This window comes from Crotalus tigris, unplaced genomic scaffold (assembly GCF_016545835.1).
Source record: "Crotalus tigris isolate CLP2741 ecotype Arizona unplaced genomic scaffold, ASM1654583v1 scf7180000017765.3138416, whole genome shotgun sequence".
Taxonomy (NCBI): domain Eukaryota; kingdom Metazoa; phylum Chordata; class Lepidosauria; order Squamata; family Viperidae; genus Crotalus; species Crotalus tigris.
This window is the reverse complement of record NW_024096620.1, coordinates 1,634,522-1,647,664: the sequence shown is the minus strand read 5'-3', so window position 1 is coordinate 1,647,664 and position 13,143 is coordinate 1,634,522. Positions and strand designations below refer to the sequence as shown.

Below are 13,143 nucleotides of genomic sequence, written 5' to 3'. Positions count from 1 at the left end.
TTGGTTATAGTATGATTAAATACCTAAGGCAAATTTAATAATAATAACAATAACAATAATAATAATAGTAGTAGTAGTAGTAATAAAGTTGGAAGGGAACTTGGAGGTCATCGACTCCAACCCCCTGTTCAAGCAGGAAACCCTACACCATGGTTCTCAACCTTCCTAATGCCGCGACTCCTGTGGGTGGGGGCAGGAGGAGGGGTGAGGTTTGCTCACTCTCATTCTCTCACACACACACTTTTTCTTTTTCTCTCTCTGGTGGACACGCTCTGCCTCCTCTCCTGCGGCTGGAGCGTGCGCCAGGCAGGCTGAGGGTGCATGCAGGCCATCGCCCAGCAATTGCCTCGGCCCAAGAGCGCCACGCAAGCATGGCACTGCCCCCTGTGCCAGCCGAGGCAAAGTTGGCAAAGTGGCACCACCTGCAATTTCATCATGCGGAGGGCCGTGCCTCCCCCTCGGCCTGCCCGCCTGCCCTCAGTCGCGCCGCTCCATGCCATGGCGCTTCTGCATCATGATCGGCCGCCTCAGCAGCAGCAGGAGCTGCAGGACCCACCTCCTCGCTGCCCTCCTGCCCCACGCCTCACTCCACATGGCCCACCTCTCCTCCTCCGCCAACACCGGCCTCGGTGCCCAACCCCACCAGACCCCGGCCTGGGTGCCAGCATGGACGGACCTGCTGCCTGGAGATGGATAGAGGAGCAGTATCTCGGTTCCTAAGACCATCATAAATATGTGTTTCCGATGGTCTTAAAGCGACCCCTGTGAAAGGGTCGTTTGACCCCCAAAGGGGTTGTGACCCACAGGTTGAGAACTGCTGCCCTACACCATTTCGGACAAATGGCTGTCTAGTCTTTTCTTTAAAACTTCCAGTGTTGGAGCATTCACCGCTTCTAGAGGCAGGTTGTTCCATTGGTTAATTGTTCTAACTCTCAGGAAGTTTCTCCTTAGTTCTAGGTTGCTTCTTTCCTTGATTAGTTTCCATCTGTTGCTTCTTGTCCTGCCCTCAGGTGCTTTGGAGAATAGCCTGACTCCCTCTTCTTCGTGGCAGCTCCTGAGATATTGGAACACTGCTATTTGTGGTGGAATAATTAATTTATTGCAAGATATCAGTTATTCACTATACATTATGACATGATTGGTTATCTCCTTTTTCTATTACCCTCCTTCCCCCCTTAAAAATGAAATGCAATTGTAAGGACACTGGGGAAAGGCTCAATAGACTATGCATTTAAACCTTTCTCTTTTAATATAATGGAGAGTGGATGAAATACAGGCCCTTCTCTCATGCTGTTTCTTTCCCCACCACAAACTGTCCAGCAGGGTAGAAAATGATAAAGGACTTGAAGAAAATCATGTCTTTCTTATGGTGCTTTTAAAATGAAAGTAGTGTTCATCTACCTGATAATTGCATTAAGTAATAAAATTACATCACTTCAGTAAAGAATAAATAGCTGCTAAGATTGTGCTTTGAATGCAGTTACATGATTAGTTTATGTAAATACCCAGTCTGGATCTTATTTAAGGGAATTGAAAGTAACCAGGTTTGGAACATGTGAAAACTAATATGAAGCTATTAAGTAAACATCTTTGCAATATTTATGTTGAACTTGAATCTGAAAGTCCTAATCCAAAAAATATAACATTTACACACACACACACACACACACACAATTTTCAACAGTTAATACAAGACCATTTATCAAAAACATTTATTCCAATATTTTTGCAATGAATTGAGCAATGCACATTCAAGAGTTATATTAATTTACCAATTCCAATCATAATATTTTGTTTATATCTGTTCCTCAAATAGGACTTGGACTTCATAGTGCTTTACAGACCTCTCCAAGCTGTTTACAGAGTCAGCATATTACCTCAATAATCTGGGTTGTCATTTTGCTGAGCTCAGAAGGATAGAAGGCTGAGTCAATCTTGAGATGGTCAGGATTGAATTTATGGCAGTCAGCAGAATTAGCCTGCAATACTGCTTTCAAACTACTATGCCACCATGGCTCTGGATGCATTCTAGGCCTGCATTGCCTTTTTGGCAGCTGCAGTTCATTGCTGGCTCATACTGTACTTAAGTGATGTCCAACCTTTTCACAGATTGTACCACTTTTAGGACAAGACAATATTCAGTACCGCCAATGCTTAGCAAGGTGTCAAAAACTTGATTTAAAAAAAGGGGGGGGGGCAGATTTTGAGTTTTACTGATTAGTAAGGTGACCAACTTTTTTACAACAAAAAGGAGGACACGAATAAATTGAAGAAAAAATAAAAGAAACATTGTATTTATTGCAACAATAATACAGAATACACTATAATATGATCAATGCATAATAAAAAACATTTGTAACAATAACATTTTATATTGTAATTATGCTTACATGCCTATTAAATAATTAAATGAGTACTTTTCCATTGAATGAATATTTTTTGTCAATGTATCATCTTCTAACAATATATTGGAAATATCTGAACAAGAAATATCCTTCATATTGAATTTTACGGCAAGTGCTGCAGCTAGAGCATCAACATTCAATCTCGATTTCTCACTTGTCCAAAAATCTACACGGCTGGACTGCGCGGGGGTGGGTGGCGGAGGCAGGTGTTGTGAGCCAGGCGCTCCAGGATGGCCACGTAGATACGCAGGATGAGGTGATGGCAGCGCAGGTCAGTACTGCGTAGACCACCAGCTGGCGCACCCCATGGAAGGTCAACTGCCTGCCGTGCCCCTGCCCACAGCCGCCCCACCAGCACCGCTGCCCTGCCGTGGAGAGCCGGCCCCACGGCTCGCAAAGCACCAGCCGAGCCAGCTCCGGCCCTGAGCCACTCCCCAGCACCACCGCCTACCCTGCGCATCCCCGTAGAGCTGGCCCCACGGCTCACAAAGGCAAAGCACAAGCTGCGCCAGCTCCGGCCCTGCAGCTGTCCCCCCAGCACCACTGCCCACCCTGCGCATCCCCGTAGAGCCGACCCCGTGGCTCGCAAAGCACCAGCCGCACTGGCTCCGGCCCTGCAGCCACCCCCCAGCACCACCACCTACCCTGTGCATCCCCTTGTAGAACCGAACAAGGAAGATCAAGAGAAATTTACCACTCCAGTCTCCTCCAGCTATCTGTGGAACTAAGTAAGAGATGGTGTAGTTGGGTAGCAGTGAGGGGTGCAAAGTTCCTGCAACTTGCATGTGCAAAGTTTGCCGCCTGGGTATTTTGGCGCGCTCAGCAGCAATTCCTATTGGCTTTCGAAAGCCAATAGGGGGAGTAGCACAGTTCAGGCAAAAGTTGAAAAAAAACCATCAAAAAAGGTCCCAGAATGCCTTCTGGGCATTTTATGAGGGAAAAAAAGCCCTGCAGATAAGTCTTCAAATATAGAAAAAGAGGACATTTAGGAGGACATTTTCGAGGGAGGACAGAACTCACAAAATGAGGACTGTCCTCCCAAAAGGAGGACGGTATATGGAAAAGGAGGACATTTAGGAGGACACTTTTTGAGGGAGGACAGAACTCAGAAAAGGAGGACTGTCCTCCCAAAAGGAGGACGGTTGGTCACTTTATGATTAGATTCCTTTGTTGTTACAAAAATGGCTAGTTTATACTGTTATGGAAAAGTAAAAAGTTGAGGTTCGATGTTAATGCTTCATTCTACTGCAACAGAGGAAGTCGGAAGTCAGTGCCTTTTCTTTTCTTTTTCCTTTCTCTCCCTCACTTTTTTTCCCTTTTTCCTTCCCACTGTGTCCTACTATTTGCTTTTGTATTTTATTCTATAATCTAATAAAATGTTATAAACCATAAAAAGATAAAATGTACCTGTTTTAATTTCTTCAATGGCAGTTCCTTTGCTGAATTATTTTCCCTTTGCATTGATAAATATTATGATGAATGTATCCATTTTTATTAATATGCCCCAGTACCTTGGTAGTCAGCTGGCTGGTTGGCCCTTCTTCCCCTCTCTCTTTTTCCTCCCAGCCTGCTGGGCTCTGCTTCTTCTCCATCCCCTTCTCTTTCCTTGTTGTCTTTTTTCCTCTCTCCCACTAAAATCACCTCCTATTATATCTTCTCCTCTTTGCACCCCTCCTCCTTTTCTCTTCGAAGCACCTCCAGCTGATTCCTCTCCTCAAGGCTGCATTTTTACCCCATTATCTTCATTTTCCTCTCCCTCTCCTGCCAAAACCTCCTCCTTTTATATTCTCCTGTTGTCTTTTTTGTCACCCTTTCCTGCCAAAACCTCCTTTTATATCCTTTCCTCTCTCCACCTTCTCCTTTTCTCTTCGGTGCACTTCCAGCTATGTGCTGCTTCCAGAAGCGCCAATCAGCTGGACCCTGGCATTGATCCTGGGGTTTCTGCTGAGCCCTGACAGCCCTGCAGATCCAGCTATCTGTCCCTCAGGCTTGTGCAGTGCTCCTGCCACTGCAGCTCATTCTCTTCCCCACTACACTTGTCTAGGATGGTGCCAAAGTATGCGTACCACCAGTTGAAAAGCCCTGTACTAGGACATCTAGATTTCTCTCACAGCTATTACTACTGAGCCATGTACCACTTATTCCAGTATTTCTCAGTCTCAGAAATTTGAAGATGTGTGAACTTCAGCTCCCAGAATTCCCCAGTCACCATAGAGATAGAACTAGAACTAGAACTAGATGTATTAGAACAGAGGTCTCCAACCTTTCCGGACTCAAGGATTGGAGGGAAGGACAGCAGCTTCAGAATTGGTGTGAGCACGTGTACGCACAAGGTCATGCACACTGGTGTGGCACTAGCAGCCCCATTCGCACATGCAGCATGCGCTGGTGCCGTGCGCATGCAGGAATGGCTGCGCACCTCCCACAGCAGCTAGCAGCCCGTTCCACATGTGTAAATGTGCTGCATAAACTACCTGAGCTAGCGGTGCATGTGCAAATGGGCTGCCTCCCTTGTATTAGCATCCCTGTTCATGCCAGCATGCATGTGCAAACAGGGATGCGGGCACTAGCATGAGTGGGGTGGGAAATGCACATGGCCCACTGGCTAAGAGCCCATGGCCCGGTCTCGGGCCACGGACCATAGGTGGGGGACCCTGTACTAAAAGAATTTCTCCCTGATGCAAACTGGAACATACATAATTTGTTGCCACCAGCTACTGGTTTCTAAATTTCCCGAGCTTATTCCTGTAATTTGATGCTAAGATTCAGAAGAAAAGAACTATACGACATATTACTCCTTAATTTTCTTTCACACCCACTGCACATCTGTACCGAAGATAACAGGAAATTTTAATTATTATTGTTTAAATGAAATCTCTGGGATGATGATTTCATTTCCAAAATAAATAAAAGCAAAATGGCACCCTCTTCTAGGACAGGAAAGAACTCAGAGATTCTCTCTGAAAAGTAGAGTTGTTGTTTCCATCTCCCCAGTTTTTCCCTGCCTCATACTTGGTATTAGAAACATCCTTTTCAATCTGCAGTGAGATTTATTGCTTATGAAATTGATAGCTGACAGTGCTTATTAAAGCCAGGCTTTGCCCAACAATATGCTGTGAGGAAAATGGGAATCCATTTTCATGCTACTGAATGTTGCCCCACCTATCTGAACTTTAGCCTCTTTCATCCTTGCAGTTCCCAGTTTTGGAGGCTATATTACCAGCTTCTATGAGCACCATAGTGAGGAGGGCAAATGTCCAGTAAACTTTTATATGAAATGACTTAGGTTTGGGTTATTTCTTACAGAGTAGATGTGAAAGGCTGCTTCTCTCAGACAAATGAGTAAGAGGCAAATGGAGATATATTTAGACATATTGAAAAGTAGTTCAAAACTTAGAGCCTCAGAATCAAGAAGTTTGGTTTGCATGCATGTGCACACATACTAACTGAATTATAATTCTTATGTGGTGTTTATGGTTCCTAAAGCTTGCTAAGTTTATTTCTTCAGGAATAGGGGTGGAGAGAAATATATGTAGGTATATGAAGTTCTTCTCAAATCACTATGAAAATATTACATGCAAATGTGTTCTTAAATGTTAATATAAACCGTCTGGATTCTTGGAAGGTGGGTGGCATATAAATCAATAAATTTCAGTAGTCAATTTTTGAAAAAAAATTCTGGAAGAAGAAGATTTAAAGCAGATGAGGTATTTGATATCTCCATAAAACTATCTATAGTATTCTTCCTCTATGGAGTTCCAGTGTACATATTAGTAAATAAATATTTTAAAGAAAGGGCAGCAGAGATTGATAAATGAAAGTGGGAGGAAGAGAGAAAACTAAGACACATTGAAAGGATATAAGCAAAGTCAATGGAGAAGCAAGATTCACTTAACAATCATGTTACTAACTTAATAACTGCAGTAATTCACTTAACAACTGTGGCAAGAAAGATCATAAAATGGGACAAACATATTTAATAAATGTCTTACCAACAGAAATTTTGGGCTTAATTGTGGTCGTAAATCAAGGACTACCTGTATAATTTATGCTTCTATGTAATGCTCTATTTTCACAGTAATAATCATTTCATTTAGAGTATGACAACATAACAAAAGGGAGCAGAGAGAAAGCAAACTTTTGAATCTCTTACAGGGTCATCATATTTTGGCATTCATATTTGTCAAAAGGAGAAGACTCAGGCCTTGAATGACCATCTAATTTCCCTTGCAAGTAACCTCTGAACATATAAAACATTTAATAAAACATTTAATCTGCACCTTCAGATATTTTTTGGTATTTTGTGTGTTTTCAGCACCCGGTCTACTGTGTAAATGTCGTTGGAACACAGAACGCTCACAATCTCATTACCGTTTCTACAGATGGCAAAATGTGTTCTTGGAGTTTGGATATGCTTTCAACTCCACAGGTGGGTTTGTTTTTATTTACACAAAAAGAAAGAAATGGCTGATACCTATTAGTGGAATGTCATTCGTAAAAGCTAAAGCCTCACATCCTATGCAGACTAAAACCCATGGATGTACTTTAAAGAGTGCAGCTTGCTTCCAGCAATTGCCTTCTCTTAGAGCCAAAACCCATTTCCTCTGTCTCAAATCATGTAATTAGAGTAATGCGTTAATATGCAGGTCAGTTTCAAGTGAAAAATGAAGTAATCTGTTCTAAAATACAGGTAATCATGCACATTGCGGTATATCATGCTTATTTCACAATGCTATTTATCCAGTGTAGATTTCATTGTAATGTAGCATATAGTAAAGATGTAAATTTTTATTTGAATCCAGAAATTGTTATAAACAAAGAACTCATAACAAAAATTAGACAAATATGTTTCTCTTATTCTTAAATATTATTGTTAGGCAATCTTCCCCAATCTGAAAACTAACAAAATATGAGCCAGCATAAGGAATTTGAGAGTCTGATGAGTATTAAATGGAGAGGGGGGGAGAATTTATAGGACCAGCATTTGCCAGTTTGGAAAACAACAATAGTAACGTTTGCGATATAGTTGCTTTGGAATAATTGTTTATCTCTAAATTTAAGAAAAGTTGTCTGGAAACTTATTAACAAATGTTGTGAAACAGAATCCACATGTTCATTCAATTTATATATAGCCAAGGCTGAAGATTTATTCTTTAGATGAAAATAACATAAATCATAGAAAGAAAACAATTCCTCCTCCTTTGTAAAATAGTCCATTACTTTAAAAAATTTATTCTCTCTAACTCTGATACCAAAAATGAACAAGCTACACAAATTTATTGAACTAATGAAGAACAGAGAAATCTAAGACAGACAGAGTGGATAGGTTTACGTTTGTCTCTCATATTGAATTAGGTTCATGTAGTGCCTAGGGATAAGTACTATTTTTTTAAAAAAAAAAAAAAAACTGGGCTGCATTCAAAGGCATTAGTCAGTGAGTAGAGCACCAATTGGTGGGATGATGAAATGGATAGATCTTTTATCATTCACATGAGAGGGGTGAGAGAGTGTGGAATGTTTTCTTGCTGGAGTGGAAACTTTTGTTCTCTAGAACATTTTAGACTACATTGCAGTTTTATGAGTTTCTCTCTCTCTCTCTCTCTCTCTCTCTCTCTCTCTCTCTCTCTCTCTCTCCCCTTTCTCTCTCTCTCTGTGTTTTGTGTGTGTATGTATGTATGTATTCCATTTGAAAGTCAGAAAATATACTCAGTAAAGTGGTGCATTTAGTACAATATTGAAACAGAACTTAAGAAATAGATAAAAATTAAAGAGATGAGCAGTGCCAGCTCTAGCAAAAACTACAAAATAGGAAACTTTGCTTAGGGGTTTTGCTTAGGAAAGAGAAGAATAATATAATACATATTATAGTTATAGACTGAGTATACTCCTCGACTGTAGGGATTGGAAAGAATTGGGCAATTATCTAACTAGGTATTTGGGAGAGTAAAAGGAAGGAAGGGAAGAAGTTATTTCAGACTTGTATGATTCTGTTGCTGTAAGCTTACAGTAAAGGTAATATGGCATTTCTTGGACATTATTTGGTCTGGACTGTCTCAAAAGGCTGACATATAAAAACATTTTTTCTATCCAGCCAAAGTGTACAAGGAAGTCTACTTCCTTATAATTTAAAACCATTGTCTCTTATTCTTCTGTAATATTTCTGAATGATTGTGCTACATCTGTACTTTCAGTATAGCTTTAACTTTTTCCATTTCTCAGTTAGACTTCATCAGCAGCTTATAAATTGGGTCCAGTAGATATTTCAAATTATGACTTATATATTCAGTTAAGTACCTTAGATTTTCTCCCTTGTTGAAACTGGATCTTCTTTTAGCTTATCTGCATGTATAACTATGGTGCATTTCTCTTTAAGCAGTGTCTGGAATCTCAAGATGACATTGTCACTTCCCAAATTCCAGTGCTTTTACCTCTTGAACCAAATTTTTCTTAAGTCAGATCTAGGAGAATGCCTTTCTTCATCCTTCTGAAAAACTGCACATTCAAAAAGGGACTAGGTTAGGGTAATTAGACCAATATTATTAAAGGAATGTTGAAGCAACAGCAAGAGGAAAAACTTTAATTAAAAAAGAGAGAGAAGAGCAGCTTTGGGGGGATACTGAGAGGAAAGATTGGGTAGAATGGGAAAAGGTAAAGGAGAAATTAGAAGATTTGGGGAGTCTGATAGGCTTACTTACAGGAGTCCAGTCACCAGGAGAGTCACATTTATGTCTAGGGATTTCAGAACATAGAGGGAAAGTGATCCCAAAGATATCAAAATTTCTAAGTTAATGTATAAAGAAAATTATAGATGCCTATTTTTAAAAAATATATTTTATTGATTTTTTTAACATAATCACCTTAATATTTGGTAAACAATGTATTGTTTGGGTTTATATTTAAAAACAGCCAATAAAAATTAGTTTCTACAATTCTATAATCCACATAGTAGCTTTGCTTGATTTTCTCTTCTTCCAATAATATTCTCTTTTGCCAACCTTAAATTGATACAATTCTTATTATTTTGATAAATAACAATTAAATATAGACATTATTCTAATATTTCTGCAAATAATAACCACATCAATATAAAGCTTCTTTTCTAACTGATCATCTTGATTGCCTCATCATAGATCCTGTTTACAAAATTCTTATTTAAATTTGTTCAAAATATTCTTACCGGTTAAAATTTGCTCAAAGTTCATTACACTTAAATATTAATTAAATCTTTTTCCTCATACAGACCATCCCAACACTTTTACATTTCTCATATCTTAAAAAAAAGAAGAAAAAGAAATAAGAAGATAGTGTACTACTTAAAATACATGTCTCCCTTAGGCTAATGTACATTTATAACCAGAATTTTTCTCTTCTTTTTAACCATATTCAAACAAATGTTTAATCTTTAAATATTTCATTTAATAAATCCAATTATCTAATCTTGTAGATGTATTCAAAACATTTTTATCCATTTAAATTTTCTCAAGATCAATTACACTTAAATTTCTAAAACAGTGGTGGCGAACCTATGGCACGGGTGCCAGAGGCGGCACTCGGAGCCCTCTCTGTGGGCACACATGCCATTGCCCCAGCTTGCCTCCCCCCATGGCCCCCTCCTCTCCAGCAGCCCCCCTGAAGGAGAATCACCCTCGAGCATGGCCCACATGGAGCCGCACAACCAAGGACATGGCAGCCAGGCAGCGTAGACAAGAGTCTGCCCTCACACCCCATCATGCAGTTGATGCTGCAGGGCACAGGCAGAGGGTTTGGCTGCCATAGCACTACTGGGCTGCCTGGGCAATCTATGGTGGGCCCTGGAGGCAGTGAGTGGTCCTGTGGGCAGGCAGGGCGGAGGATGGGGGGCAGAGCTGGGTCAGGCCAGGGTGGTGGGGTGGGGGGCAGTTTTGGGGCACTCGGTTTTTAAAAGGTTCACCATCACTGTTCTAAAACATTTCCTGTATATAAACCATCCCAACATTTTTATATATCTCATGTCAAAAAACAAAAGAAAAAAAAAGAGAAAAAATACTATGTTACTTAAGGGGCTCATCGCTCTTAAACTAAAATTCTTTGGTTAATAGAAATCTTTCTATTTCTTTAACCATATTCAAACAGATGTGTTAGAGAATTTTAATTTCTCTATTGGTGAAAAATAAATCAGAAGCTCTCACAGTTGACTGCATTTAGCTGATTCAAATAACTTTATATCATGACTTTTCTGATCAACTGCTGCAAACACTTGTGGTGGATTTTCTACAATGTACCACAGCTCTTTAGCTTTGAGCAAACATTCCATTTTAGCAGCCCACACAATGTAATTCTTCTGGCCCAAACGAGGCACACAGCTTTCCTTAAATTCCATTGCAGCCATTCTGCTAATTCTGCCTTGTTCTTTTACTTTCTAAATACAGGCAATTTCTTCCAGCTTTAAATTACAATGCAGTCCTTAGTAAGCTCTGGGCCCATAACCTGTTAGAGAATTTTAATTTCTCTATTGGTGAAAAATAAATCACCAGTCATCTCACAGTTGACTGCATTTAGCTGATTCAAATAACTTTATATTTATATAAAAATATTTACAATACCATTCTTCTTTACAGCAACATAGCTTAATGAAGACTTCTTACAGAGACAGACCAGAGACAAACCCAGAGACTGGAAATCCAGCTCCTAACTCAATACTCTTTTTGCACAGACTCAGTAGCACTTTCTTCACATTGGCTGACTGAGTTACCACATGACTCTTCCTGTTCATGAATATTCCAACAAGATGTTTAATTTTTAAATTAATTTAATTTAAATTTATTCGCTCCGATAAATCCAATCATCTAATTTATTAATTCTCACTTTAGCCTTTTTTTTTTTGCCAAACATCTTTCTTGATCGATATGCTCCACTGAATCAGACTCTTCCCATAGTCTTATAAATATTATTGTAGGTATAAAAGGCAAATCAAGTAAGATGTTTTTATGGAAACATTTTGCCCCTTCGTATTCATTGAAGATCTTTTCCTTTCTTTCTCTCTTAATTTCTCTTATCATTTTTTGTCTCTCAAGTTTTTGTAGCTCTCCTGACAACTCTGTAATCCATTTTGTCAAGTCTTCTTTCTTGCCCTCAGACTTATTTTGTGATCTTAGAGTATAAGTTATCTTTTCCATATCCAGTATTTCCTGCAATTTTTTTCCACCTGGGTTAAGTTATACTTCCTTCTATTGTTAGGTTCTATCTTTAAATCTCTTTCCTCTGGTTTATATTCAGTTGTCTGTTTTATCTGCTCAATCTCTATTTTTATTTTCTGAGAGGTTTTTTTTTGTAAAGTTAAATTGGAGATGTAATAAAGGCCCAGTCTAGCACAATACCAACAAAGAGGAAAAATAACAGCTCTCAAAAGAAACCAGCATGGTTGCATAAAGAACTCTCTGATCAATTGAAAGATAAAAAGGACAAGTATAGAAAGTGGAAAGTCAGAATATCAGCAAATAGTCTGAGCCTGCAAAGACAAAGTGAGGAAAGCCAAGGCTCAAAATGAACTAAGGCTTGCAACCAAAGTCAAAAATAACAAAAAAAAGTTTCTTTCAACATGTAAAAAACAAAAAAAAAGTGAAGGAAACAATTGATCCATTAGTGGGTGAAAGTGGCAAGAAGGTGACAAGCAACAGGGAGAAAGCAGAACTATTTAACTCATTTTTCGCATCTGTCTTTACACAAAGGGAAAAAACAAACCAACCTATCAAAAATAGTGCCATAAAAAAACAAAATAAAAATACAAGTTAAGATAGGCAAGAAAATGGTAAGTGAACACCTGTCCAGCCTAGATGAGTTCAAATCACCAGGACCAGATGGATTGCACCCCAAGGTTTTCAAGGAACTGGCAGATGTGATCTCAGAACCACTGAACTATATTTTTCAAAGATCCTGGAGCACTGGGGAACTACCAGAGGACTGGAAAAGAGCTGATGTAGTTCCCATCTTCAAAAAAGGGGGGGAAAGGACACAGGAAATTACAGACCTTTCAACCTGACCTCAATACCTGGGAAGATTCTGGAAAAGATAAACAACGAATCAGCGAACACCTACAGGCAAACCAAGTCATTACTAAAAGCCAACATGGGTTTGCCAAAAACAGATCATGCCAGACAAATCTTATTTCATTCTTTGACCAAGTGACAAAATTAGTGGACCAGAGGAATGCTGTGGATATAATTTACTTGGACTTCAGTAATTTGACAAAGTAGACGACAACCTACTACTTGATAAGATAGAAAAATGCGGGTTACACAACATCACCACCAGATGGATCCATAGCTGGCTGACTGGCCGTATTCAGTGTGTGATCCTCAATGGAACTGCATCTACATGGAGGGAAGTGTGTAGTGGGGTGCCCCAGGGCTCTGTTCTGGGTCCAATGCTCTTCAACATCTTCATTAATGATTTGGACAAGGGGATAGATGGGGAACTCATCAAATTTGCAGATGACACCAAGCTGGCAGGAATAGCCAACACTCCAGAAGACAGGATTAGGATATAGGAGGATCTGGAAAGACTTGAACACTGGGCGCTATCTAACAAAATGAAATTCAATGGTGAAAAAAGCAAGGTTCTACATTTAGGCAAGAAAAACCAAATGTACAGGTATAGTATATGGGGTACCTTGCTCAATAGTAGTAACTGTGAGAGGGATCTTGGAGTCCTAGTGGACAATCATTTAAATATGAGCCAGCAGTGTGCTGCAGCTGCCAAA

General features: G+C 39.7%; 1 protein-coding gene across 9 annotated transcripts in view; it reads left to right on the top strand.

Annotated features, from left to right (window-relative positions):
- DYNC1I1 (dynein cytoplasmic 1 intermediate chain 1) overlaps positions 1–13,143 on the top strand; it is a 252,049-nt gene that overhangs the window by 152,320 nt on the left and 86,586 nt on the right. For all 9 annotated transcript variants that reach the window (XR_005556459.1, XM_039341469.1, XM_039341465.1 and 6 more), the window contains one exon: positions 6,721–6,834. Coding sequence is in view for 8 of the 9 variants with exons in the window: in XM_039341469.1 (XP_039197403.1) it covers positions 6,721–6,834 (114 nt within the window). In the remaining variant the exon portion in view is untranslated. The remainder of the gene's footprint in view (positions 1–6,720; positions 6,835–13,143) is intronic.